The sequence below is a fragment of the Emys orbicularis genome, chromosome 9 (assembly GCF_028017835.1).
Source record: "Emys orbicularis isolate rEmyOrb1 chromosome 9, rEmyOrb1.hap1, whole genome shotgun sequence".
Classification (NCBI taxonomy): domain Eukaryota; kingdom Metazoa; phylum Chordata; order Testudines; family Emydidae; genus Emys; species Emys orbicularis.
In genome coordinates, this window is record NC_088691.1 from 89,971,595 (window position 1) to 89,997,623 (window position 26,029).

The 26,029-nt window shown below is 41.1% G+C and overlaps 1 protein-coding gene across 1 annotated transcript in view; it reads left to right on the forward strand.

Annotated features, from left to right (window-relative positions):
• LOC135883712 (multiple epidermal growth factor-like domains protein 6) overlaps positions 1–26,029 on the forward strand; it is a 276,711-nt gene that overhangs the window by 238,636 nt on the left and 12,046 nt on the right. Inside the window, 8 exon segments of the mRNA XM_065410949.1 lie at positions 4,795–4,923; positions 10,027–10,155; positions 16,070–16,198; positions 16,286–16,414; positions 17,485–17,613; positions 18,525–18,653; positions 19,914–20,045; positions 25,687–25,815. Coding sequence (XP_065267021.1) covers positions 4,795–4,923; positions 10,027–10,155; positions 16,070–16,198; positions 16,286–16,414; positions 17,485–17,613; positions 18,525–18,653; positions 19,914–20,045; positions 25,687–25,815 — 1,035 coding nt within the window.

Below are 26,029 nucleotides of genomic sequence, written 5' to 3' on the forward strand. Positions count from 1 at the left end.
TGAGGGGACTATATAGGGATCTGGGGCAAAAATCTGTCTGGGGATTGGTCTTGCTTTGAGCAGGGTGTTGGACTAGATGACCTCCTGAAGTCCTTTCTAACCCTGATATTCTATGAACATGTTTTGTCTTTTCATTTTGGTGAGGGGGGAAAGGGGAGGGGATCAGGTTTGGTTAGAAACTAACCAAATTTACCTTATTTTATTTTTTGGTTTGGCTATCTATAAAACAACAACAATTATTCACTCACTTCCACCACTGATACAATCCATGGCAGATATATGGCTTCATGCAAAAGGTCTTGAGGGAAGTAGAAGTGCTTGAGACATTTATAACTAGACTACATGAATCATAAGAAAATATTCTGCAAGGAACAAATCTATGCTAGAAAGAAGAATGGACTAAATGAACCACTTTTCCTTCTGCTTATCTTTCTCTGCTATATGAATTGTGAGACAAGTTAGTCAGTCTTGAGATAATTTGGTTGTTCTTCCTAGAATACATCTAAAAGACAAAAATTCTGAACTTGTCAACTAAAATGAAATCAAAATAAAATACAATATATTTTGTTATATACAATATTTTTGGGACTGGATAGGTAAGGATAAAAGGACTGGGACAAGCAGCCGGGGTGGGGAAGAGACAGGACTGTTCAGTGATAGATTGGATGGGACAGGCAGAAGGGATCAAACTTGAGGGGGAATGCTCCAAAGAGTCAGTGCCTACTAGAGAACACTTCCCACCAGAGCCTGGAATGGAGCTCAAGATTCCTGAGTCTCTCCAATCCTCAGCTGTCAGCAAATGTCTGTGAAACCCACTGGCAAAATGTGTGTCTCACCCCCTCTTGTGATGGTGGTCCACATAGAGTGTGACTTTTCTTGGGGTGCCCAGAACTGTTGTTCTGAACTGACTCCTCTTGTTACCCTCCTGCCTCAGCAAGAGAAAGACTTGCTTGTGCTTAACAGTGTATCAGCTCCCTGACACCACCAGTCTGTTAGTCACCCAAACAATCATGGATCAGCGTTCATGTCATACTCCCCGTCAGTACCCAGCCCAGGCCAGGGAAGCTAATGATGCAACCAGTGGACCAAATTTGGTGATGTATCCTGGTCACATGCCACCCGAGGCACGTTGCGCATATGCTAAAAAGAAAAGGGCTCTGCCAGCCCTCACTGTCCCTTGCAGGTAACAGTCGGTGCACTGCAGCCCCTCTGAAAGTGTCCCCCTGTAGTATCCAGCCCCTTTCATTGGACACTCACAGAAATTACCAGATTTGCTGTCCCCAAAAGAACAGTGTATACACAGCTTGACTGGTACAACTCGGATCAGGTCCTTTATAACTTCACAACACTGAGATATAGTGAAAACAATCATATGTTTATTATCAAAGGCTGAGATTTAAGAGATAGTGAGTAAGGATAACAAGTGGAAATGGAAATGGTTACATATAAAACAAAGGGTGTAGCACGCGTTCTAGAATATAAACTTAACTTTAACAGGCTAAACTTTTGTCTAAAGTAGCTTGTCACACCTAAAGCAATCTCCCAGCAATTCCAACCAACAAAGTAGGGATCCTCCTGTCATAAATGGAAAAGGCGCTGTCCTTTTTGCTTCCTCCATGACGGATAAAAGGGATGGTTTTTTTGCTTTCTTCTTATACCCCAAAATCCACTGTTTTGAACCTACTCCTGGTCCACACTAACCCCCCACTTCGAACTAAGGTACGCAAATTCAGCTACGTTAATAACGTAGCTGAATTCGAAGTACCTTAGTTCGAACTTACCGCGGGTCCAGACGCGGCAGGCAGGCTCCCCCGTCGATGCCGCGTACTCCTCTCACTGAGCTGGAGTACCGGCATCGACGGCAAGCACTTCCGGGATCGATCCGGGATCGATTTATCGCGTCTAGACAAGACGCGATAAATCGATCCCAGAAGATCGATCGCTTACATCCGGACCAGGAAGTAAGTATAGACGTACCCCTAGAGACAGGATGACACCACCCCCTTCCCCAGTGCTTTATTCCCCAGTGTACTGGCTTACCATCCTCATGTTGATGTAGTATGCAAATAGACTTCCATTGTGTTGGCTTACGAGGCTTATTTTTCATGTAAATCAAGGCAGACAGGTGAATCGACGTCCTTTTGTCTGGCAAAATCTGTTTGCCAACCCTGTCTGGGACAGAGACTCAAAAACTTATTTTCAGTAGTTGGCGAAGGTATTTCTCTCTTGTACACTGAGTCCTACACACTACTGGAACTTAATAAACAATAATATGCAGTATACAGTGATTCAGTTAAGAGTTGAAACCACATGCAGTAATTTCTACTTTGCAGCTTGATATCGGCTCGCCCACCAATGAGAATAAACAGAGGGCTGATCAATACTTCTTGACTGTTTGACACCAATATATGTTCTATTTCCCCATTTCTCTGAGACAGCACATGTTTGGAAGGTACAATAAGTCTCAAAGCATCCATGCGACCTTGAAGAAGCTACTGGCTGGACTGACTGAAGAAGAGGATTGCCATTCCACTTGGAGTAAATGAGCCAGTTGTATGAAATCATATGTTCAGAAAACTAAGCTGCCACTGTCAAGTCAAAGTGAGCTTCCCAGAGATTCCAAATCAGACCTTGCACTGTGCTACCACTACTACCTTTTGCCACCAGAGGACTTACATTCACTTTCTATTTTAGTCCACTGATATCTACAGATATTGCACTGGATTTCATTGTATTATAGGCAGGGTAGGTAGCAACACTCTTTTAAAAGACCCCATTTTCAGATGCAGCAGCAGTGGAAGGATTAGATTGGGACATAAAGCCTGATGGTGAGAAATGGAGGGACTGGCAGCTGGCAGATGGAGGAATAGGAGGTGGGGGGCAGAGCCTGGGAAACTGGGACTGACGGGGCAAAGAGACTGCGATAAGAAGGCCAGTAGGGTGTTGGGATCTGGGGCTGGTGAGGCAAGAACACAGGAACAAGGAGCCAGGGGTACATGGGTGGGGGTGGTGGGGAAGAGACAGGACTGGGACAGGGGCAGAAGGGATCAGGCTTGGAGGAGAATGGGGGAGAAAGGTCTGTGTCCACTAGAGAACACACCCCTCCAGAACCTGGAATGGAACACAAGATTCCTGAGTCTCAACATTCCTCTGTTTCCATCTTTGAAACCCACTGGCAAAGTGTGTCGCATCTCCCTCCCTCCCTCATCTCCCTCCAGACAGAGGATAACAACCTCTTATTGCTGTCAGTTACTCAGTTAGCTCATATAGCAGAAGTCTATGCTGTAGATCTAAAGGTTCCAACCATGTTGATGATCTATTCAGTTGTTAGTATGATTCCATATGTGGAATTTCTGTGGGGGGATTTGTTTGTGCATTGAGTGGTTTCTTCTTAAAATAAAAAGTAGAAAATTGTACACACAAAACTTATCTCATTTTCCCGATGGGGAACTGAGGCACAGAGATTAAGGTCAAAAGTGTCCACCAATTTTGGGTTCTCAGTTGAGATGTTTATGTAGAATGATACTGTTGCATCTTATAGGGGTGCTGTCAAATTTGATTCATTGTTTGTTAAGCACTCAGAAATTATAGTGATTGGCATCATAGAAAAACTCACGAGGAAATTAATAATTCTGTATTCAGAGCACGGTTTAAATGGTGTGCAGTAAGTAAGGCCTACTGCCACACATTGAGCAATGTGGATAAAACAAAATATTGCATAGCTGCTCATTCAGTGTCCATCCAGGTCACTGAATGAAGGAGGGGTCCTGTGGAAAAATTGGACATGTTCATATAATTAAAACTTCATTATAATGCAGATGCACAAGGGGACTGCACAGGCAACCTTAATTCTATCACTTCCTAACTTTTTAGAATTTGACTATGCAACCTTCGCATACTTTTAGCATAGTATTTTACACATAATATGGATATAGAAACCTCTTGACCACTGAGACAATTGTTGATAGTTTATTCTTCCTATGTCAAGTGTTCCTTATTGGTGCAAACATAGCCTGAATCAGCAGGTCGACTCTTTCTCACACTCTGCAAGTGTATTTATTGAATCTCTGTGATGCCCTGAAGAGGCCCTGCCACATTTAGTTTCTCTTGATGTTCTTTGCCTACCAATGTGAATTATCTGCTTCTTCTAGCAAGTTTTTCCTGTAAACACTGAACTGCAATAATATATCTTATATTTGTTTTGTAAAACTCTTTAGAAATGTGGCAGGCCAGTCAATTGGATCATATGTACCCAAATCTAAAGATAAGGAGATGGGATAGGGATGATCTAAACTTTGTGTTATACAGAATTGCCTGACCTCTTGAAATCCACCTTATCTCCAAATGTATCTCACATAGAACTGGGAAGTCTTTCCTCTTTTTAGTCTATTCACCTTTTTCTTCACAGCTCCTTTTAATAACATAACAACTGGTTTATGTGAATTCACATTCATTAGCTCTCTAGTCTTGTGGTTTTGGATTATAGGCTCAGCTGCATTTCCCTGTGAAGCAATCTGTACAACAGTATATTAATCAGGGTACATATACCCCAAATTGTAGGACATGCACAATAATGGGACCCCATTCACTGCTTTTCAGTTTTAACCTTTAATGGGACACAGGCTCCCAAGTATAATTTCAGATTGACTGTATAACTAAAAAGGGCACCAACTAAAAAGTTTTCCCACGTACAGAGTTTCCAGAAGCCAAGAGCTGGAATTTGCTGTTTGCCAGACAGTTGTGTAAAGAAATGGGAACTGCTTTTTAAAAAACCCACCTTTTTTCCATTTTTAGCTTGTCCAGGTGGATTTTTTGGACTTGACTGCCACCAGGTGTGTGAATGCAAGAATGCAGCTCGCTGTGACCACATCATAGGAACATGCCAGTGCCTCCCTGGATGGATGGGAGCCAAGTGTGACCAATGTACGTATATCAGCAATGATCCCAGCAAAGCTCTGACAAAGCTCACAAAAGCTCATCTTCCTAACTCTAAAAATGGCTCCTAATTAGGTGTAGAAGAACCTAGTAAGTTAGATAGATAAGACACACTTCTTTCCAGAGATGCCATAAATGGAAACATTTTTTTTTTTTTTTGGTTATCATGCAAATAATCTGTTATTTCCTTTTACTTCCACTGCAATACATCAAACGTAAGTGTTTCACAGTACGTCCCATTTGTTTTTCGATAGCACAGTTGTGTCCTGCAATATGTTAACTGAACTTTTCATTTCTATGAATTGTTAAAGGGCAAAATGTTACTCCAAAGGATTGTTTTGCTATTAGGGTGGAATGGGGGGTGGGGGTTTTATAATTAATTCTTAGAAATGTCATTTGCAAAAAAGGTAAGTTCCTGGAATTTCACAAACAGTAAGAATGAACTGTCCCACTTAACAAGGCAGGTTCTGAGGTGGTTGTTTTGTTTCTGTTTTGAATAGACATTATTGCTGGATCCTCTGATAAATCTGCCAGCAAATCTGATGGAAAGTAATTCTTTTCCTTATATTCATAGCATCATTTGCAGGCATCACTGAGCCTTGTTGTTTGAAAAAATCAGTGATGGTGTTTTCTTTTCCAAATTAATTTTTTATTTAAGCTTTAATCCTTCAAACACTGGGATGACTCCTGACCCCAGTGACTTCAACAGAGCCAGGATTTCACCCTGAAAGTACAGTATAATCATTCTCTGCAGACAGCACTGTGGAGCTCAGAACAATTTATACTCATCCATAGCAGCATTGCATAATAAATAGATTCTTATTGTTTGTGGAGGCCTGTGCAGGGCTTCTTAGACCCACAAATGTCATGATTCTCTCAGCTAGAAGTTTATAGTTTATTTAATACACTTATTTGACAAACCCCCTCCATTTTGTCACCCTCCTGCAAACTCCAACCACCTTAATGACCAAACCTGACTGCAACTTTTTCAGACATGCACCCTGATGTGACCAACCCCCATTCCATCCCAATCCCCATAGTGGCCTGCTGTCATGGGACATGCAACAACCAAACACTCCTGCTACCTCTACCTCTGACCATATCCCACCTCTTTCCTGCAATTCCCTCTGCACAAACAAGCTCACACATCCTCCCTTCTATCTAAAGATCCTCTCCCATAACCTCCCCCATCCCTGTTCGGACAAGTCCCCTGACTCCAGGGACAATGTTGTTGAACCTTTCTGCTGTCCTCCCACCTACTTTCCAAACGATCCCTCAGTGCCACCACCCAGTCTTTTTTCCTTCTACAAACACCTGGATCGGCTATTCCACCTTCAGTTTAATGTATTAAAATTCTTCATGTCAATGATAATCTCTCTTGCTACCCTGTTTATAGGTTAATCAACTGGCTTTGTGAAATATAGTGCCATTGAAATATGTCTGTGCTGTTTGGGAGCAGAGGTGTTGCTGAGTGGGTGTGTTGCTTGTTTCTTGGTTGCAGTCCATTTACACTGCCCTTCAAAAGATCCACAAAGTTAGCAATCCGTCAGCTTCGCTCTTGACTGCTCTGTAAACTGTATTAAAAATTGGAAGCTTTGTTCCTACATATTTTATTAAATTCAATTAAGAAATGAGGCCCTTTGTCATAGGCCTCACATGTCCCCCTTCATCTTCCTAGCAAAGTCTACTGGGATTACGTAAGAAAGCAACTATTTATTCTCTTGCACTGGAACCATTAAAGCTTTATGCTCCCCTTGATTTATCCCTTGTGCTAGTTAAGACACCAAAGGCTTCAAGACTCCTTTTGCCTGCAAAAGGGTAAGGTCAAATAACAATGCACAGGGGGGTGACCTGTTTCTCCCTTAACTAAACAATGTATCATCATCTAGTAATGCCTTGTACTACACGGACGACTTTTCAGGTTTGGCCAAAGGTTGCTAATAATAACAACAACAATAATAAACAATGTATGGAAATGGCCTGTTTCCAGGTCATCTAACCCCAGATATGATTATATTTATATCCGGGCCGCTGTTGAGAACCTTGGTAATGGGGAAGAGGGCGAAAGTTTGGAGGAACCTAACTAAGACAGAAATAGAGTTGATCTAAGACTTAGCAGTATTAAGAGCTGCTGGCATAGGGAAGTCCCAGTGTGCAGATGAGAAAGCTTTCAGAATTATTGACAAGACAGGATGCAACCTGTCTGAAGAGAACATGTAAACAAGGAGGGTTATATAAATGAGTCTGACTTGTTCTTTCACTGTGCCAAGAGTAGTGGCCTGCAAGACAGTTTGAAATCAAACACTAGCAACATTTACCAGCATCGATTGCTTATTTCCAGAAGTTTAACTTGAGATGCCCAGTTCCCAGGGCCGGCACAACCCATTAGGCGACCTAGGCGGTCGCCTAGGGCACTAACATTTGGGGGGCGACAACCGCGGTGGCTGGATCTTCGGCCGTCCCGGTCGGCAGCGGCATTTCGGGGGCGGGACCTTCCGCCGCCTCTGTCGGGGGTGGCATTTCGGGGGCGGGACCTTCCGCCGCCTAGGGCGGCAAAAAAGCTGGCGGCGCTCCTGCCAGTTCCCTGAGGAGTGAAGTGGCTGATTCAACTGAGGGATCTTTCAGGTTTCTTTCTAGAAGTTGCTAATATCAGTAACTCAAGGGTTGATTAATCCTGCCTTCTGCCCCTACGCAGTGTGGTAGGGGGAAAGGCCATGGGAAGCTTCTGCCCACACAGCTCTGCACAAGCAGAATGGCAGAATCCCTCCTACAGCCCAGGACACTTTGAGTGCATTGCTGGTGAGTGCACCTGCACGGCTTCCACAAAGGATGTGGGATGGTTAGCTAGGCACGTCCAATCAGCTCTAGTGCACATGCTGCCATCAACAGCAAGCACTACACAGTGCTTCGGGCCAGAGGAGCAATAAGCAAATTGTTAAGCTATCCTGCTGTGAATCTACAAGCTGGCTTTTGCACTGGGTGTGCAGCCAGCTCCATTCTACCCCCAGGTACTGGTGAGATATTGTCCACCTGTAAATCTTTTTAAACAATGGCACCTATAGAAGAGGAAGAACATTCTAAGATTTGGATCCATTGTACTGTTTGTCCTACTGCTCCAAACAGTATAATTCAAGCCTTGCAGAGAGTACCCTGACCCCTGCTCTGCTGGGGGCATTCACACATGCCTCTTTGCCTTTGTTCTGTGTTGCGTATTTGTGCTGGCATTTCCTGGAATCTGCTAGCTCTCACAGCTGGAGGAGCAGCATTTGTTTTCAAGTAATGAGATGTGCAGGAGGATGCTGAAAAATAATTCTGGCATCATGGGATTTTAATTGATTTTTACCTAGCCACCTAATGTAGTTTATAAACTAGTATCTTTACACTCCTCATCAAAAAAAGAGGAAGAAGAATTCAATTCACTCTGCTCCATCAGTAGAGAAACCTGCAAACATAGCTTGATAATTTCCCTTGCTGGTTCAGTCTTCCAACATTGTAAATCCTCTGCTAAGCAGTATGCTCCAAAGATGAACCAAGAAGGCCTGTATACTCCTAACAAGAGACAGGAATGTTTAATTTTCCTCACCAAGAGTTCCTGCTTTTGTTTTGGAATTTCTAAATCCCATCTGTCTCCTAGTAGGCATAACAAGAGATTTGCATGCACGTGATGTAAACTTCTGGTAAGATACACTCTCAGGGTTAATCTACACTAAATCAGGGGACCTAGTAACACCCTTTTACAGCATAATTCTGATTTGTATTGTGGACACCCAATTTAAATCTGTCCCTATAATCAAGGTAAAGCTCATTCAGATGGTCTGAGTCTTTAATTTGGTGATGCAGATAGGCCCCATCCAAAATATAGAGTTTAACAACGTTGTAACCGGGTCCCTGGGCTTGGCTACAGTAGTGATACAGATGGGATCTAACTGATTTAAAAATAAATATGTTCAAAGGAACTACAAGTGAAATGTCATCCATGTAAATCACACTGGGACACTGAAAAGCCTCAGACAAGAAGCTACGGGTTATGAATAGGCCAAATGCGTCAACCACATTCACAACTGAAGTGGGGAAAATTCCATTCTTCCGTTCTCTCTCTCACGGATGAGTCTTCCATGCAATACTACATCTTGATCCCCAAAAGGGCTAGGGATTTTGATGAAAGGTCAAAGCGTGGGCGCAGTCCTATGAGGTCTATGTGCCAAAGTTAACGGGAGCAAAGGACACATGGCATTTCACAGGATCAGACCCTTTTATTTTCTCTTGGGAAGAATGCCGATGGTGTTTGTTATCTCTGGGGAAACAAGTGTGACAGCATAGAATTAAAGCCTCCATTAAGACAGAAAGACAACAACTATCTTATTCTTTTATCTTGGCCATCTATAAGGACATTCCTGCGTTTCTTCCTTAAAATACCTTGAGTGATACTCTAGAAAGCAAAGTGACAATGTACTCCATGTACTGCCATTTAAAGACAGAGAAAGCCATGACAATGAAGACAACAGAAATCTTGTAATGCCATTTTGTCCATGGGAGGCAACACCAGTAGAGGACAAAATGGAGCTGAAGCATGGATATTCTTGTGAGATACAGGGTTAAGTTTTCACCTGGGAGCCAGCTGCTTACCCAATGTGATAAAATTATCACTGCTTTCTGAGCAAAGAATAAGGCTTTGGGTGAGCTAAAGCATCGAACTGTGAAAAATGAACAATGAAAACAATGAAGTTGTCAGTTCTCTTACCAGGCTGCAAATAAATAACCAGCCTGTCAAGCTGGCTGTTCTGCTGGACCATTAGTTTAAGACAAAGACATTCCAAGGTACAGGAGAATGACAGATGATATATCACCCAAGTGATTTGAGTCTTTGATAAAAATCTGTTCAGAATGCGTTGATACGTATTTTTAAGCCCACATTATTTAGTGTCAGGCCTGGTTAATTTATGAACTTATGCATCTGTATGTTATGAACAGTGTTTCATAAGAAGCCAATTTCTTACTGATTTCCCTTGAATTGGGTTATGTCTGAATTTTGCTCTGTATGATGCCTCCTTTGATGTGTTGTAATTGCACTTTATGGTCCTCTCTTTGCAGCCTGCCAGGGTGACAGTTATGGGGAAGGCTGCAGTCATGCTTGTAATTGTCACAATGGAGCGCGCTGTGATCATGTAACTGGGATGTGTATTTGCGCAGCAGGATGGAGAGGAGCTACCTGCCAGCAAGGTGCAGTGAGAACTTACCTGTAACTTCTGTTGCAAGAAGATGACAGAAGGAGAAAACAAAACTTCTTACTCAGGGATTTTTATTAGTATTTCAATTGCCAGCTTTGTACTATACTTTATCAAATGGCTTTTGATCAAAAGAAGATAAAATAGAAATATTGTCCCAACCCACTGGCTGATGTCTGCAAAGTTGGCCAGGGACTTAGCCACACAAACCCCCATTTGTGGAAGTTCTGTATGTTTTTTGCAGAACATCTTAAAGTTAATTTTCAGTATAGGTATTCAGTGTATCCTGCCTTAAGCAAAGGGACAGACAAATATTGGTCTTTTAGAAACTGATTTATGCTTATAGCAATTCATACAGGTGATTACTGAATAAAGGTGGTCTTTGGTACAGGCTTTACTGTATGATAATTAAACATATGTACAAATGGGCCACACAGTCTGTAAAAAATAATGTTCTAATTGAGGGACAGAACCATTTTAAGTTCAGGGCATCCTATATCTACTAATAGGTGTAGGCAGCTAGGAGAAGTCTGCACATACATGGTACAGTATTATTATTTATTATTTATATGATCATAGTATTTAGGCCTGGACCAGGACCCCATTGTCTAAGGTACCATACAAGCACAAAACAGTAGATGCTGAAACCAGGAGTACAAAGTGAAGGGTACAGTAGAGAGTTCCAGGGAATAGCTGATTTGGCTAAGAGGGATAAAATGTCCCAGGATGTAGTAAGACAGAAAACCTGCCATCTTTGAAAATTAAAATGAAATAAAAAATAATCCAGGCAACATCAAATATTTATCCAATTTACCCCCTTTGGACCTATTTCAATTTAAAAACGGAAGGTTTGGATTGTCTAGATAAGTGATCCGGAACCAGCAATGTAGCCTGTGCTCTCATCCCAATGTAGCAGTTATCTTCCTACAAATCGCTAGTTTGTGGTTGCTCCTTACACAATAAGCTAAATCTAGGATTGAATGTCATCACTGGGAGCTTTGCCATTCACTTTGGAATTGCTAATTGAACAAATCTGCAGCAAAATGGTAGCTATTTGTATTTTAGGGAAATCTGAAAGCACCTTTTAAAATCTAAGGACAAAAGGACTTTCCACATGCTTATGATTGCCGTGGGAGAGGGGAATATAGACACACAAGTCTTTCCCTCATAATGACGGGTACAATATTGGCTGAAATGTGAAGTTTCTCTTAAGGAAATAGCCTCAAATACTGTAGGGGTTTTGGTTGTTTTTATTTTGTTTTAATTAACTGTAAATCAACCACTTTTTCAGTGAGAAGGACCCTAAATCAAACTACTTATTTTCAGACACAAACAGTTCCTTTCTATTACGGTGCGTTGTGGATTCTTCTGTGTGTTTGGTTTCTCTGATAATTTGATCATCTGGGGAAGGCAGGGGGAGGGAAGGGACTGTTGGGTAAGTGTCCTCCTCTAGTGACTGGTCCATCTGGTGGCCTAGAACCTACTACTGCTAGCAATTTATGGAGTTATCACTTGAGCACTTAAAGCACAAGCCTCTGCCCTTTGAGCTAAAGTTCCCAACTTCTAATTCCAGTACCCATAGTGGGGAATTCATTATATGAACTGCTTTAAATTAAAAAATAGGCAAGCTTTAAAATATCATCAGCCTGCTGTGGATAGAAAGATGTAATAATTATAAAATTGTGTATTGTACAAAGTAACCATTAAAAAGTGGAACCGGTACATAGCCTCCTTCTTGTTGAGAAAGCTGTGAAGAATCAAGCTCTTGCTATCATAGGTGAGGATGGGAAAAACTAGAGATCATTGTTTTGGGATACAATTAAGCACTTTATTCACTTATCATTAAACAAAATTCATTGTAAACCCTTTGATTGCTGTCCTCAAAATGGCCTGTGGCTAAGACACTATATTAATAAACTTCAGCTATTACTAAATTTCAACTATTGCTGTCCACTGTGTCCTGAAGGGGCCTGATTCTGCTCCCAAACCAGTTTTACATTTCATTGGTTACAACGGAGTTACTCCTGATTTACTCCAGTGTAAATCAGAGGGGAGTCAGGCTGTGTAGGTCAAATCCAAACCTGACTTACATCACTTGCACAATCAGTCAGATTGGTGTAAGACAAGGTAGAGTTAGGTTCTATGTATTTAACTTGCACTATCCTACTTAGAATCCATTGCTTTCCTGTACCGTAAATAGTTTGCTTACTTTAGGTTGTTAGCTGTTTTGTATTCTGAATGTTGCACAAAATTCCTAATTGAACATTTACAATTTACATTGTAAGGGGAAGGAATATAGGGTATTATAACTGCCAACATTAGTAAAATTTCTGTACAGATATAGTTCGTATAGACATGGCTTCTTATTGTTGTAGTTTGTGTGCATTTTTAATAAGAGTTTTCTGCTAGTGAGGAGGATGAAAGTCTCATGGAAGGAGGACATCCAACTGGAGCAAAGGGAATTGATCCCATAGTTGGGACCCTCCTTCCAGATGATGTTGTGGTATCCTCTCTCACTGAGGATACCTCTCCGGGGGAGGGAACTCCAGTTATTAGGAAGAGACAGGTAATAGTTATGGGTGATTGGATCATTAGAAACATAGATAGCTGGGTTTGCGGTGACTTGTCTGCCTGGTGCGAAGGTTGCGGATCTCTCGAGACATCTAGATAGACTTATGTGTAGTGCTGGGGAGGAGCCAGTGGTCGTGGCACATGTAGGTACCAATGACATAGGGAAGGATTGAAGAGAGGTCCTGGAGGCCAAATTTATGCTGCTAGGTAAGAGATTGAAGTCCAGGACCTCCATGGTAGCATTCTCTGAAATGCTTCCAGTTCCAGGCGCAGGGCCAGTTAGACAGGCAGAACTGCAGGATCTCAATGCGTGGATGAGATGATGGTGTAGGGAGGAGGGGGTTAGATTTATTAAGAACTGGGGAAACCTTTGGGAAAGGGGGAGCCTATACAGGAAGGATGGGCTCCACCTAAACCAAAATGGAACTAGATTGCTGTCACTTAAAATTAAAAAGGAGCAGTGGGAAAGCCGACAGTTCTGGAGGAGTATGTGGTTTGGACAGAAACATCCCTTAGGGGAGGATCTATTAATGGGGATTCTCTATGTCCTGGTAAGGAGGAGAGGATGGAAGATAATAAAATATATGTAGGACCTGATGAGAAACAGTCAAATGAAAAAAAGTCCCATTCAGTTACATCATGTAATGGCAGACAGCTAAAAAGTGACACGTTTTTAAAGTGCTTATATACCAGTGCTAGAAGTCTAAATAATAAGATGGGTGCACTAGAGTGCCTCGCATTAAATGAAGATATTGATATAATAGGCATCACAGAAACTTGGAGGAATGAGGACAATCAATGGGACACAGTATACCAGGATACAAAATATATCGGAAGGACAAAACAGGTCCTGCTAGTGGGGGAGTGGCACTATATGTGAAAGAAAGCGTAAAATCAAATGAAGTAAAAATCTTAAATGAATCAAACTGTACATTGGAATCTCTATGGATAGTAGTTCCATGTATGAATAATAAGAATATAGCAGTAGGGATATACTACTGACTTCCAGACCAGGATGGTGATAGTGACTGTGAAATGCTCAGAGAGATTAGAGAGACTATTAAAATAAAAAACTCAATAATAATGGAGGAACTCAACTATCCCCATATTGACTGGGAACATGTCACCTCAGGATGGGATGCAGAGATAAAGTTTCTTGATGCCTTAAATGATTGCTTCTTGGAGCAGCTAGTCCTGGAACCCACAAGGGGAGAGGCAATTCTTGATTTAGTCCTAAGTGGAGCACAGGATCTGGTCCAAGAGGTGAATATAGCTGGACTGCTTGGTAATAGTGACCATAATACAATTCAATTTAACATCCCTGGGGTGGGGAAAACATCACAGCAGCCCAACACTGTAGCATTTAATTTCAGAAAGGGGAACTACACAAAAATGAGGAGGCTAGTTAAACAGAAATAAAAAGGTACAGTGCCAAAAGTGAAATCTCTGCAAGCTGCATGGAAACTTTTTAAAGATGCCATATTAGAGGCTCAACTTAAATGTATACCCCAAATTAAAAAACATAGTAAGAGAACAAAAAAAGAGCCACCAGGGCTAAACAACAAAGTAAAAGAAGCAGTGAGAGGCAAAAAGGCATCCTTTAAAAAGTGGAAGTTAAATCCTAGTGAGGAAAATAGAAAGGAGCATAAACTCTGGCAAATGAAGTATAAAAATATAATTAGGAAGGCCAAAAAATAAATTTGAAGAACAGATAGCCAAAGACTCAAAAAGTAATAGCAAAAAAAAATGTTATAGTGCTTTTACACTGCTTTTTCATCAGAAGCAGGAAGCCACATAGATGAACATAATGTGTTAGGGGAAAGTCAACATAGTTTTTGTAAAGGGAAATCATGCCTCACCAATATATATATATATATATTGTACTTAGGTTTTCAGAAAGCCTTGACAAGGTCCCTCACCAAAGGTTCTTAAGCAAAATAAGCTGAGAAGGTCCTCTCACTGATTGGTGTTTAAAAGATAGGAAACAAAAGATAGGAATAAATGGTCAGTTTTCAGAATGAAGAAAGGTAAATAGTGGTGTCCCCCACGGGTCTGTACTGGCCCAGTCCTATTCAACATATTCATAAATGATCTGGAAAAAGGGGTAAACAGTGAGGTGGCAAAATTTGCAGATGATACAAAACTACTCAAGATAGTTAAGTCCCAAGCAGACTGCGAAGAGCTACAAAAAGGTTTCTCTCAAAACTGGGTGACTGGGCAACAAAATGGCAGATGAAATTCAACGTTGATAAATGCAAAGTAATGCACATTGGAAAGCATCATCCCCATTGTACATATAAAATGATGGGGTCTAAATTAGCTGTTACCACTCAAGAAAGAGATCTTGGAGTCATTGTGGATAGTTCTCTGAAAACATCCACTCAATGTGCAGCGGCAGTCAAAAAAGCAAATAGAATGTTGGGAATCATTAAGAAAAGGATAGATAATAAGACAGAAAATATCATACTGCCTCTATAAATCCATGGTACGCCCACATCTTGTGTGTGCAGATGTGGTCATCCCATCTCAAAAAAGATATATTGGAACTGGAAAAGGTTCAGAAAAAGGCTACAAAAATTATTAGGGGCATGGAACAGTTTCTGTATGAGGAGAGATTAATAAGACTGGGACTTTTCAGCTTGGAAAAGAGATGACTAAGGGGGATATGTTTGTCTATAAAATCATGACTGGTGTGGAGAAAGTAAATAAGGAAGTGTTATTTACTCCTCATAGCATAAGAACTAGGGTCACCAAATGAAATTAATAGGCAGCAGGTTTGAAACAAAGAAAAGGAAGTATTTCTTCACACAACGCACCGTCAACCTGTGGAACTATCAAATTTCTCCAAATTAAGAGAAATAAATTGTGTTCTGGCCATCCTTGTTAAGGTAGTAACCACTATATATGGTAGTTTAATTACTACTTATTCGCCAATTGCCTGAAATGAAATTGTAGCCTTTTTGATCTAGTTAAACACTTGCATTAAATGTCAAAGCTTCCTTGTGAAATAACCTGTATCAAATGGAACTCTTTGCCAGAGGATGTTGTGAAGCCCAAGACTATAACAGGGTTCAAAAAAGAACTAGATAAATTCATGGAGGATAGGTCTATTAACGGCTATTAGCCAGGATGGGCAGGGATGGTGTCTCTAGCCTCTGTTTGCCAGAAGCTGGGAATGGGCAACAGGAAATGGATCACTTGATGATTACTGTTCTGTTCATTCCCTCTGGGGCACCTGGCATTGGCCACTGCCAGAAGAGAGGATACTGGGCTAGATGGACTTTTGGTCTGACCCAATATGGCAATTCTTATGTTCTTATGTTAAATTTTGTTTACAGCCTGTCCTTCTGGTTTATATGGCATGAACTGTTTACAGCACTGCATCTGTCGCAATCAGGCGGTGTGTGATCATGTAACTGGACAATGCATTTGTCCCAAAGGCTGGACTGGTATAGCCTGTGAACTTGGTGAGTTCCGTCATGTTCTCCATTTGCTTTGGCTGGACCTTTCATTCACTTATGATTCTGATAAAATTCTGCCCTGATTGATTTCAGAGTGTGAGGATGGGAAGTATGGAGAGAGCTGTGAGGAGAACTGTAGCTGTGGCAATGGTGGAATTTGTGACCGACATTCAGGGAAATGCAACTGCCACCCAGGATGGATCGGGGACCAGTGCAATGTTGGTAGGAAGGCTAATTTCTTTTATTTGACTGATTGTAAAGCTCGATTCTATAATAAGCATCTTATTAATTAATGTTGCCTGTATTTTTATTAATCATTCTATAGCTGTGGCTGCCCATTTCAACTCTCAAGGGTCTCTCTTTCACTTGCATTGACTCCTCTGTCTGGAACTTTAGCTCTTTCTCCCTCCACGACATTGAGTCACTTTCTGTCCTTCAATTTGATCTTAATACTTTTCATTCTGCAGAGCACTAGAGCTAGCTAGTGGTTAGAAAGGAAGGCTGGTGCAGTGGTTAGGGTGCTAGCTTGGGATTGGGAGATCTGGGTTCAATTCCCTGTTCTGCCACCGATTCCCTGTATGACCTTGGGCAAGTCACTTAATCTCTCTGCTCAAAAAAAAATGGGGCACTTCCCTATTTCACAGGGGTGATATGACAAGAAATATATTAAAGCCTGCGAGGTGCTCAGATACTATAATAATGGGGGCCATATAAGTCCCTTAGAAAGACAGAATTTAGGACTAAGTATCCAGAAACTTGGGATCTATTTCTGCCACTAACTTGCTTTATGATCTTGGGCAAGTCACAAGTGGACTGTTTTTTTCTAGAAGTGCTGAGAATCCCCAAGTTTCATTTGTTAGTGGGAATCAGGAATCTTTGAAATTCTGACCTTTCACTTCCTCATGCCTCAGTTTCCCATTAGCAACCTTGTAAAGTCCTTTGAGATGATAAGCACAACTTACTATCATTATTAACACAGTATGTTGTTGTTCAGTGTATAGTGTACTGCCATCACTATAAAATCCATTGTGATCTGTAGGATTCCAGATTACTGCCACTTTGCAAACTTTCCTGTGCATGATCATTAGCATTCTGGACTGAATATAACAATTTCAAATATGCTAAATATACTCTCTTCAGATTATAAATTCAGTGCCTGTATCATCTATTCATCATCCCAAGCTGTCCAGGAAGATAAATATTGGCTTATTTGTCAGTGTCTGATGGCTTTCACATCAGCTTTCTGTAGACCAGAAGGAACCATTATTCTGCTTATCTAATTTTCCTCTCAGCCTGTCCCTCTGGATTCTTTGGAGAGCAGTGTGAGGGACGGTGTGATTGTGAGCACAGCTCTTCCTGCCACCATCAGAGTGGAGTGTGTCACTGTGAAAAAGGATGGCGAGGAAAACGATGTGACAAACGTGAGTTTCTGCTGAGAGTACAACCAAGACATCTACATAGTACTGTGTCTGCTCCATTAAGGCCCTGATCCTGCAATAACATCATTAAGCCCTGGCATGATCTCACTGAAATCAATGGGAGTTGAGGGCACTCAGCACTTCACAGAATTAAGCCTTAAGAAGTACTTTTTGGTAGACTGTGGTAGTTTTCTCCTTCTCCACAGGTCAAACTGGAGTTGCCCATTAGCAGATTGTCTTCATGATGATGATCAACATTGTGTCCCTTCAGTTTCCTTCATGTCAATTGCTGTCAGTCTCTAGGCCTTTCACACCCGTACCTTTCATGACACATGCAGTTTTTCATTAAAATAAAAATAAAATTTTAAATGTCACATTGAAGAATTTCTCTAGTGTCCCCAGAAAAGAGAAAATGACAAAATTCTGACACCAGGTGCTATAAAGCCCAAGATTTTATCTTGCAAAAGCAAGAAGTATTCAAAGTATAATTAAGACCCGACTTGGTGACTTTATATTTTTACTTGTCGTTCTTGATGACAACGTGACACGAAGTTTTCTTCTGTGCAGCATAATGAGGTACTCATTAAAGGGAAAGATCATGGGTGAAATCCTGGCCCCCTTGAAGTCAATGGGATTCTTGTAATTGATTTCAAAGGGCCAGAATTTCACTGATTGTGACTTGGAATTCATCTCCTACCTCTGGAACTAATGTAACATTTGAACAACAGAAATAAACAGGCATTAATGTTCTCCCGGGGAGGTAGTCTTCTTGGAAGCACCGGTATTCTTCATATATATTTGCTGGTTAGAGCATGAAATCATGGACTTCCATTGCAGTCAAGGGCCGAACGTGGCCTTTAGATTCTAAGCCCTTCTGCAATCTGTTCTAATGAAAATTGGTTTGGTTATTCCAGCTTGCTTGCCTGGCTACTATGGCAATTACTGCACCAAGCGTTGCAACTGCCCTTTGGGTACCCCTTGTTACCATGTGAATGGAGAGTGTGGCTGCCCTCAAGGATTCACTGGCTATGGCTGTGAAAAAAGTAAGTTGTTCTAAAAGCATGTGACTAATTGCCCCTTGAAAAAAATCTACAGGGGATTGATTCATTTATTAAATAACTGAACAGCTGATTTAATCAACCTCTGAAGGAGTAAGGACTGCTAGAACACTGCATTAATAAAAGTGGACTAGAGCTTGAAAGCTGAATATAGATTTTCTGCTTGCAGATTGCAAGAGCAAGCAGGGGGACAAAATTCAGCAAAGCTGGCACAGGGAAGTGTCCAGTCCACCTGAGGATTCTGTCCCTCCAGAGGGCAGGCAGTATTCCCACCTCTGCCTTCCATTGGTGTTCTGTGGAGAACAGCTTCTGTTCTTGGCTGCCGGAGCACCAGAAAATTATATTTTTATTATCATCATTATTTATTCTTGTCAGTGGCAAGAACCACATCCATTCTGGGGTTATCTTTAAAGACAAACTAGATTTACTTTGTGCTCCAAGCTCTATGATTCCTATTTTGCTTTTCCTTAATGCAAAATTTCAGAAACCTATCTGAACGTAAATTTTACTATTAAAAAGATCTGATTATTGAAATTGTAATGAGCTCCCGATCTGATCTGTAAGACTGTAAGCTTTTGGGGCAGGGACTGCCCGTTTCTTGTGTGTGTATACAGTTTGTGGCACAATGGGATGTTAACCCCTATCAGTGGCATTAGGTGCTAAGTAATAAAAATAATGATAAATAACTATAACAACCACCACAGCTTTATTCAAGTTGCTTTTGCTGTACCAATTTATATCACCTGAGAATTTGGCCTGATATTTCTACGAAGGTGCTCAGATAGTGTGGTGCACACCAATATAAGAACCTAGATCTGAACAGTCAGAAAAATGTAGGCAGCATGGCTGACAAGTGACAAAATGCAACATGTACAAACGTTTGTGCTAAAGCAACCTTGAAAGTTTAAACTATTTACACAAGGGAAAATGTCTTTATCCATACACGTGGTCCCTCATGAGTTATACTGTTATTTTAGTCGATTTTACCTGACATCACACTATGATTTTCTTTAGTGACAAGAAAATTGCAGCTGGCCCTTGGCAGTTGGGCATAAATTGACTGAACAAAACAAAATCAAACAGCGAAGTAATCCCCAAGTAAATTTAATAAAACCAGAGTCCCAGAGGGCATCATAGTTCTGTAGGCAGTGGTTTTATTTAATAAATTTTAGCCTGCTCTTTGTTTGAGTGCTATATTTACCAAGACAAATTTAATTCATTGGTTTACATTTCCTCTTCCCTCAGCTTGTCCACCAGGCACATATGGTAAGAACTGTAACCAACTATGTCAGTGCTCTGCAGAGAATGAGGAATGTCACCCAGCGACAGGCAAATGCACCTGCCTACCAGGTTATTATGGAATCCACTGTGACCTTAGTATGTATAATTCTTGTTTCATTCCAATTTTTTTTTAAAGTAGGTGATGGGATACCTAATCCTTTGGGGCCAGATTCTGACACTCCTACTCATATTTAGTAATACCTGCAGCCTGGAAGGTATAAAGTCCTTCTCACTGAGAGTAAGAGGAGTCAAATTTGACCCTTAATTATTGTAAGACTTTTTTTTTTTTTTTTCCCCCTGGGATCAGGAGTTTTTTCTAGAGACAAATGTTTCACAATTTTCTGAAGTCATTTTTACTCCAGACCCCTCTGTGAAATGTGACATGAACACACATCCACCTCTAACCCGCAGCAACACATGTGTATTGTGTAGCTCTCGCCTCTCAAAATACCAAAGCCAGAGTGCTTCCCGAAAGCTCTGAGTGCTAAACTGAGGACAAATGGTTATTATAAAACAGGCTGCAATTGGCAATAAATCTAAAGTGATTCATAAAGTCAGTTAAGTTGCACAGCCTTCTGAGGAACAATCAAATTAAACAGATTGTTATGGATTGGAAAAGGGTGACTAGTTTAAAAGACAAAATGCCAATTCGCTGAGCATTCCATCATAAAAAAAATATATTCTCAGACCCACATGTCTCAGACTGATATTTTAGACAACAGTAAAGTAGCTTGTGGAGGAATGTGATGACTGATGGGAAACATGCACTGAAGTGACTAAAAAGGAGACAGTTAATCACTTTTTAGTTACAGCTTTAATTTTGTTTTTATTCTTCATGGTGTGTAATGTCCTCTTATAAAAAGGAAAATAAAGCATCTTCACTCTTCAAGCTCAGGTCTTTCTCTCTTTGGAAAACTTTTTTTTCCCTTTCTCTCTGTTTCTTCGGAATCCTGCATGGCTCCTTTTGGTTTGCTTCCCTTTTTGGCAGCAGTTTCAATGCTGATGTCAGCAGCCATGTGTGCAAGTCCAGGAACAGTTAAACACTGTGCTTCGCTACTAGAGTAGAAACAGACATGGGGAGCTCATACTATCATAATGTTATCACGGGTTATATTTAAAAAGAAATTGAAATGCTGTGTCTGATTCTCCCCCTATTTACATCAGTTGTACACCAGTGTAACTCCACTGTCTTCTGATTCAAACCAGTGTAAATGAGATCAGACTCAGGCCCTTGAAATCTGAAGTACATCTCCCAGCAGATTAATAAATGTTCAGATAAAGTAACATTTTGGGCCTTAGTTACTCGCCTGTGTCTTTTTAAATATATTGATATATAGCATGATACGCAAGATCATAGTATCTTAGCTTTTATTAGTCATTATATAGATGCACAAGGACTAAACATAGGCAAACTCCCATTAATTTCAGTGGAGCTTCCCAGAGTAAAAATTGAGTAAGAACCTCTGGACCAGGCCTTGGAATAAAAAAATTAGGGCAATAAAAGTTGCACCATTGCCATGATTTAAGGGAAGAAGTTACAGGGTAAAATCCTGGCCTCGCTGAAGTTGATGAGAGCTTTGGCATTGACTTCAGTACGCCCAGGACTTCATCCAAAGTGTATAAGGCTTGTGCCTTTCTGGTGCTGAGTGCCCTCATAGGAACTGAAGTTGCACAATATCTTGCAGAGCAGATTTTCAATGAATAGATCTTGTTTTGTTTAATTTTCTGCCTAGAGAAATAAGAGGATCACTGGGATATATGGATTCCTACAGAAAAAATGACTGTATTGCATCTCAATTTTGCTTCTGTTTTATACCCTTGCTCAGTAGCTTTCACCAATCAGTGGCAAATTGGTGAATTTGTAGGAGTATAACCAGATTATTTTAAAGCTAGTGTATGTTTAGTTGTGGGGATCAATGCTGCAAGAGAACTAGGGCCTGATTCTGATCTAATACCATCTTTGCATGGGGATAGCACCATTACTTTGGTAGAAATACTCCTGCTTCAAACTGGGGTAGCTGAGAAGAGAATCAGGCCTATTCTATCCCATGCTGAAGAAGCTTTCAGTATGCTACTGAAACTGGGCTCAGTGTAGGAAGCCGCTCCCAAAGAAGTCGAGTTGGCCTTAGTCCAGTCAACATGTGGTTGGAGACTGCTGGAAACAGTTTCTGGCAACAACTGCTATACTTATAATACTGTGAAAAAAGGTTCAAGAAAATATCCATAAAAGGTGTAGCTGGCTGGGAAACTGAGGTTCCAGCAGCCAAGAGCAATTGGACTTCTATGTTCTTAAGTTTGGAGTAGAGAATTGAAATAGTCTTTTGTCAAGGTACAGAGGAAGCAAATAAACTAGCAATATGAATCCCATCCGTTAGCCATAACTCTGTGGATGGGCAAATCTGCCTGAATGTGGTAAAATTAGAAAAAAACAAATGGCTCTAGTGGATAGAAAAAACACACTACCACTCTGTGTTGTTTACAGATGTATTTGAGCCTGGTGAACTTTCAGCCGGGAAGACCAACTTCATCAGCTCCAACTACTAATGACCAACCTTAAAGCTGTAGGTAATGGGACACTTCAAGGATATGTCTGTACTGCGTCTGGAAACAAGCCACCCAGCTCGGGTCCACAGAGTTGTGTCAGTGGGGCTCGTGCAAGCACACTAAAAGTAGCTGTGTAGTTGTTACAGTTTGGGCCCCAGGCTTGAGACCCTGAGTTCCAGCCCGACCCACAACATCTACACAGCTAGTGTAAGGCCTGTTAGCACAAGTCAGTGGGCTCAGGCTGAGATGCTAACTCTCAGATGCAACGTAGACATCCTCAAAAGATGCAATTAATATTGGTAAGGAAAGCCCTAGAATATACTGTTGGTACAAAATAATCTAGGAACATGAATTCTGGATTAACTCGGGATTTAGGATTAGAATAAAGAATTTAGCTCATGGCAAAACTAACCCAAGCCAGAAGGAATCGATCAGGAAATGATTTAGAAATCTGGCTGCTGTTCTTGCAGTTCTCAGAAAAGCATAACTCTGATGTACAGGAAACTGTTAAATTAGAAAATGTCTTTATTAGATAACTGGTGGTTATAAACTAAACTTCTTTGTGGATTCATAGCCTACTTAAATGTCAGGATTCTGTGTAAATTGCCCTGGCTGTCTGCATATAAGCCTCCTGGAAAGTAGTAACAGATGAGAACAACTTGTTGATAATTATGTTGAATGTTGAAGCAGATGTGTTTGCACTGCTTATGTTGCTCCCTGTTGAACTGAAATAAATAAGAAGTTAAAAGGATAAGTAAATTGGGAAGGGAAGAATTACATGTATTACTGGAACCACTTCCAGTCATGGAAGAAACCTTGTCAGCCTGAACTGGGAAACAATTCTGAAACCTCTGCCAGAGAGAAAAAAAAATGTAGTTGGGTGAGTGAAGCAGAATAAAAAGGAAAAAAGCCAAATAAAGACCAAAAGGAAGTAGGGAAGGTTAAAAAGAAACTCACTGAAAAAGAGGCTAAATGAAATCATCATACTGAGGATGTCTTCTTGACACTGTTTCTTAGTGGCTATTAAAAGAACATTATAGGGATCTCTCTCTGACACCAGGAATTTACATTTCACTGTGTACATGAAGTTACAAAATTTATTCTGTAAAATCTGCAGCATGTGTGTGGGTTTGTGTTATCATACCCAAGTAGGGAGAGATGTTGATTTAACTCTCAGATTTGGTCTTCCAGTGGATAGGGGGAAGTGATGTCAATGTATTTAGTAAAAAAGAACCCATGGAACAAAAGAGTATCTATATTCTGTAAATACATATGTCCATTTAGTACAGTTAATCTGGTATCCTTGGGCAGTGGCCAATGTTATTTTTAAAAGACATCCCAATTGCATTCGCTCTGTTCTGAGATGCTGTATAGAACAGTTCAGAGGAGACAAGGATTTCTTCTCCATCCACACAAATCATGATTTTATACACTGAAGAAAGAGAGTGAATTATTAACATTCATAAATTCCTAAAGTACAAAGTATGCAGAGACATGTTGCTAGAAATTGGCCACATATATACTCCGGTGGGGATTTCCGATATGGCCACAGGCTTTCCTTTTCTTCAGTGGGAGAAAGTGAATGTCATTTCCAGCAATGAGTGTCAGTGTGAATTGTCTTGGTAAATGGTTTGCCTTATAAAGGGCTGTACTGCCATCCTGAGCACAACTGACATAGAAAGGCGCTCACACTTCTGATGATCTAGAAATTGCTACCATACACTGGGGAAAAGAGGGCACACACTGCACCTGCAGAGGCCAACAGTTTCAGAACTGGTGTAAGGAACGAGCACCAGAGGGCTGTTGCTAGCAGCTGGGCTTAGCTCCTAGAATTGTGCGATTACAGCAGAATCTGAGCTTTCACCTAAGTAAGTTTCTAGTCTTCACAGTTGTGGAGAAAAGTTTGAAAACATGACCTGAGTGTATCTGATGCCTGAGCCTGCAGACAGCCCGAAACAGCTTTGAGAGGGGTGAATTGCTCCATGCATCTCAATGGGATATTAACTCCCAAGACCCACTGCTCTGAAGGGGCCTGCCAACACCACCCCTGCAGAGAACTCCATGGATGTGGCGGGGGAAGAGTGCAGTGGGCCCAGCCCTCCCACCCAAGTGATACACCCTTGCTTCCACCTCTCTATCCAGGGGCAGAGGGCATCACATAGCTGTCTCTGCAGCTCGCAAGGGGTGTGTGTGGGGGGGGGCTAGCTACTGTACCTGGCAAGGAAAAGGGGATTCCATGCCACTTCCTCTGATTCTCTCCAAGTGGTGCATTGGGACCAGTGTGGGGCCCCATTATCATGGTGTGCCTAGAGTGCTGGGTTGCCTTAGTCCAGCCCTGAACATTAGGAAAATTTATTTAATTCACTGATGTGTCAATAAACATTAGATTCTTGATTCTCCCCCACACGTTTTATATGAGTGTAATTTCACAGGGGTTCCTCCTGATTGACAGTGGGGTAAATGAGATCAGAATCAGGCTTTAGCACTGGAGCCTTGAAATAGGGTACAAGAACCAGCTGTGTTTTGGGGATATGGCTTTGTCTATTACCATTGAATGTATCAGGGAAATGGGGAAACATGAAATGTCAATATCTGTCTAGATAAATGCAAATTTGGAGAGAATGGATATCTGCTTAGGATTGTCCATAATAAACTGCTCTTCAAAAAGAAGAAATCTGAAGCAAGGTATATGTATACAATGCCACCTGAAAAGCCTATTTATAGCTACATCAGACAAATTATTCATGGACAGCTTATCCTTATATATGGATGGCTCTGGTACTCCAGCCAAGGCCACTTCATTTGGGTTATTATAGGATAAGGTCTCCCTTTAAGAAAAAGAATTCCCAGTTTTGCATTTGTATGTGTAACTCGTGAGTCTATGGAAGTCCCCCATGTCCTCTTCTCTGAAACACTTGCACAGTCTTCCATTCACAGGCCAGGATTACAGCTCACAGTACAGTGAAAAATGCAGTTTGGAGAAAACCAACATAGGTTAGAGTCACTTTCTGCTGCTTAAATTAAAAAAAATGCCTGCATGCTAGGATTGGTGTTTTATAAGAACAAATAATTAGACTAGAAATAGAGATTGAAAACAAAATTTAGGTTTAAGGTAACAAAGTGAGCTTGCTATGAAACTGTATGGTCACACAAGTAGTATTTCCTAATTGCTTTTTTTCCTGTTTTAAAACAGAATGTCCACAAGGTACCTATGGTCCATACTGCCAAAAGGCATGTAAATGCTTTAATGGAGGCCACTGTGATATTGTGACAGGAACCTGTGATTGTCCTCCTGGCTTCATTGGCGCTGACTGTAGTAAAAGTAAGAGTTCACTAAAATCAAAGGGGTAATTTAAATCTACCATATATACTCATTCATAAGCCGAATTTTTTTAGTAAAAAAGGGAAGCACCAGAGAAGGGGGTCGGCTTATGAACGGGTATAGAGAGGGAGAGGTGGGACCCAGCCCCTCCCCCCAACAGAGGGAGCAAGGAGAGGCAGCACAGCCAGAAGGGAAGAGGCGGGGCCAGAGTCTC